Here is an 823-nt window from a genome sequence, read left to right on the forward strand (position 1 = left end):
GCCCCCAAAACCTTCATGGGACCCCTAAAACCCCCCATGGCCCTCAAACCCCCACTCCTCAGGGAGTGCTTCCAGCAGTCCTGGTCCTGCAGCCATGGCATTGACATGAACACAGTGAGACCCCCGGAACCCCCCCAAACCCAGCAGGGCCCCCCAGCACCCCATGCTGTCCCCTGGCCCCTCACTCCTCGAGCACACCTGGCCCTACAGCAGTGGCATTGACGTGAATGCAGTGAACCCCCCAGGACGCTCCCGCGGACCCCCAAAACTTCCTGGGGACCCCTAAAATCCCCCGTGACCCTCAGTCCCCCCATTGCTCGGGAAGTGCTTCCAGCAGTCCTGGTCCTGGACCAACAGCATCCACATGAACGTGGTGACCTCCTCTCCAAACCCGCTGTGCCCCTGACCCCTGTGCCCCCCTGACCCCTGTGCCCCCCCAGGTGCTGAAGGGGTTCCCCGAGTGCCTGCAGGCCGACATCTGCCTGCACCTGAACCGCAGCCTGCTGCAGAACTGTGCCCCGTTCCGGGGGGCCACCAAGGGCTGCCTGCGGGCCCTGGCCATGAAGTTCAAGACCACCCACGCGCCCCCCGGGGACACGCTGGTGCACGCGGGGGACGTGCTCACCGCGCTCTACTTCATCTCCCGCGGCTCCATCGAGATCCTGCGCGGGGACGTCGTCGTCGCCATCCTGGGTGAGCCCCCACAGCGCCCCACGGGGGACCCTCTGTGGCCCGGGGTGCCCCCAGTCCCCCTCGAGTGACCCCCCCCCGGGGTCCCCCAGTGCCCCATATGGCATATGCCCAGTCCTGGAGAGCCACCAAT

The 823-nt window shown here is 67.1% G+C and overlaps 1 protein-coding gene across 1 annotated transcript; it reads left to right on the forward strand.

Moving 5' to 3' along the window:
- The first annotated feature begins 234 nt into the window (after nt 1-234).
- On the forward strand, nt 235-761 carry LOC113980023 (potassium voltage-gated channel subfamily H member 2-like). The gene is made up of 2 exons (XM_027707294.1): nt 235-373; nt 441-761. The coding sequence occupies exons 1-2, from the start codon at nt 365-367 to the stop codon at nt 759-761; spliced, it is 330 nt and encodes a 109-aa protein (XP_027563095.1). The 5' UTR covers nt 235-364.
- Nucleotides 762-823: the final 62 nt, after the last annotated feature.

The sequence above is a fragment of the Neopelma chrysocephalum genome, unplaced genomic scaffold, assembly GCF_003984885.1.
Source record: "Neopelma chrysocephalum unplaced genomic scaffold, ASM398488v2 Primary Assembly neopelma1_91732, whole genome shotgun sequence".
NCBI classification, from domain to species: Eukaryota; Metazoa; Chordata; class Aves; order Passeriformes; family Pipridae; genus Neopelma; species Neopelma chrysocephalum.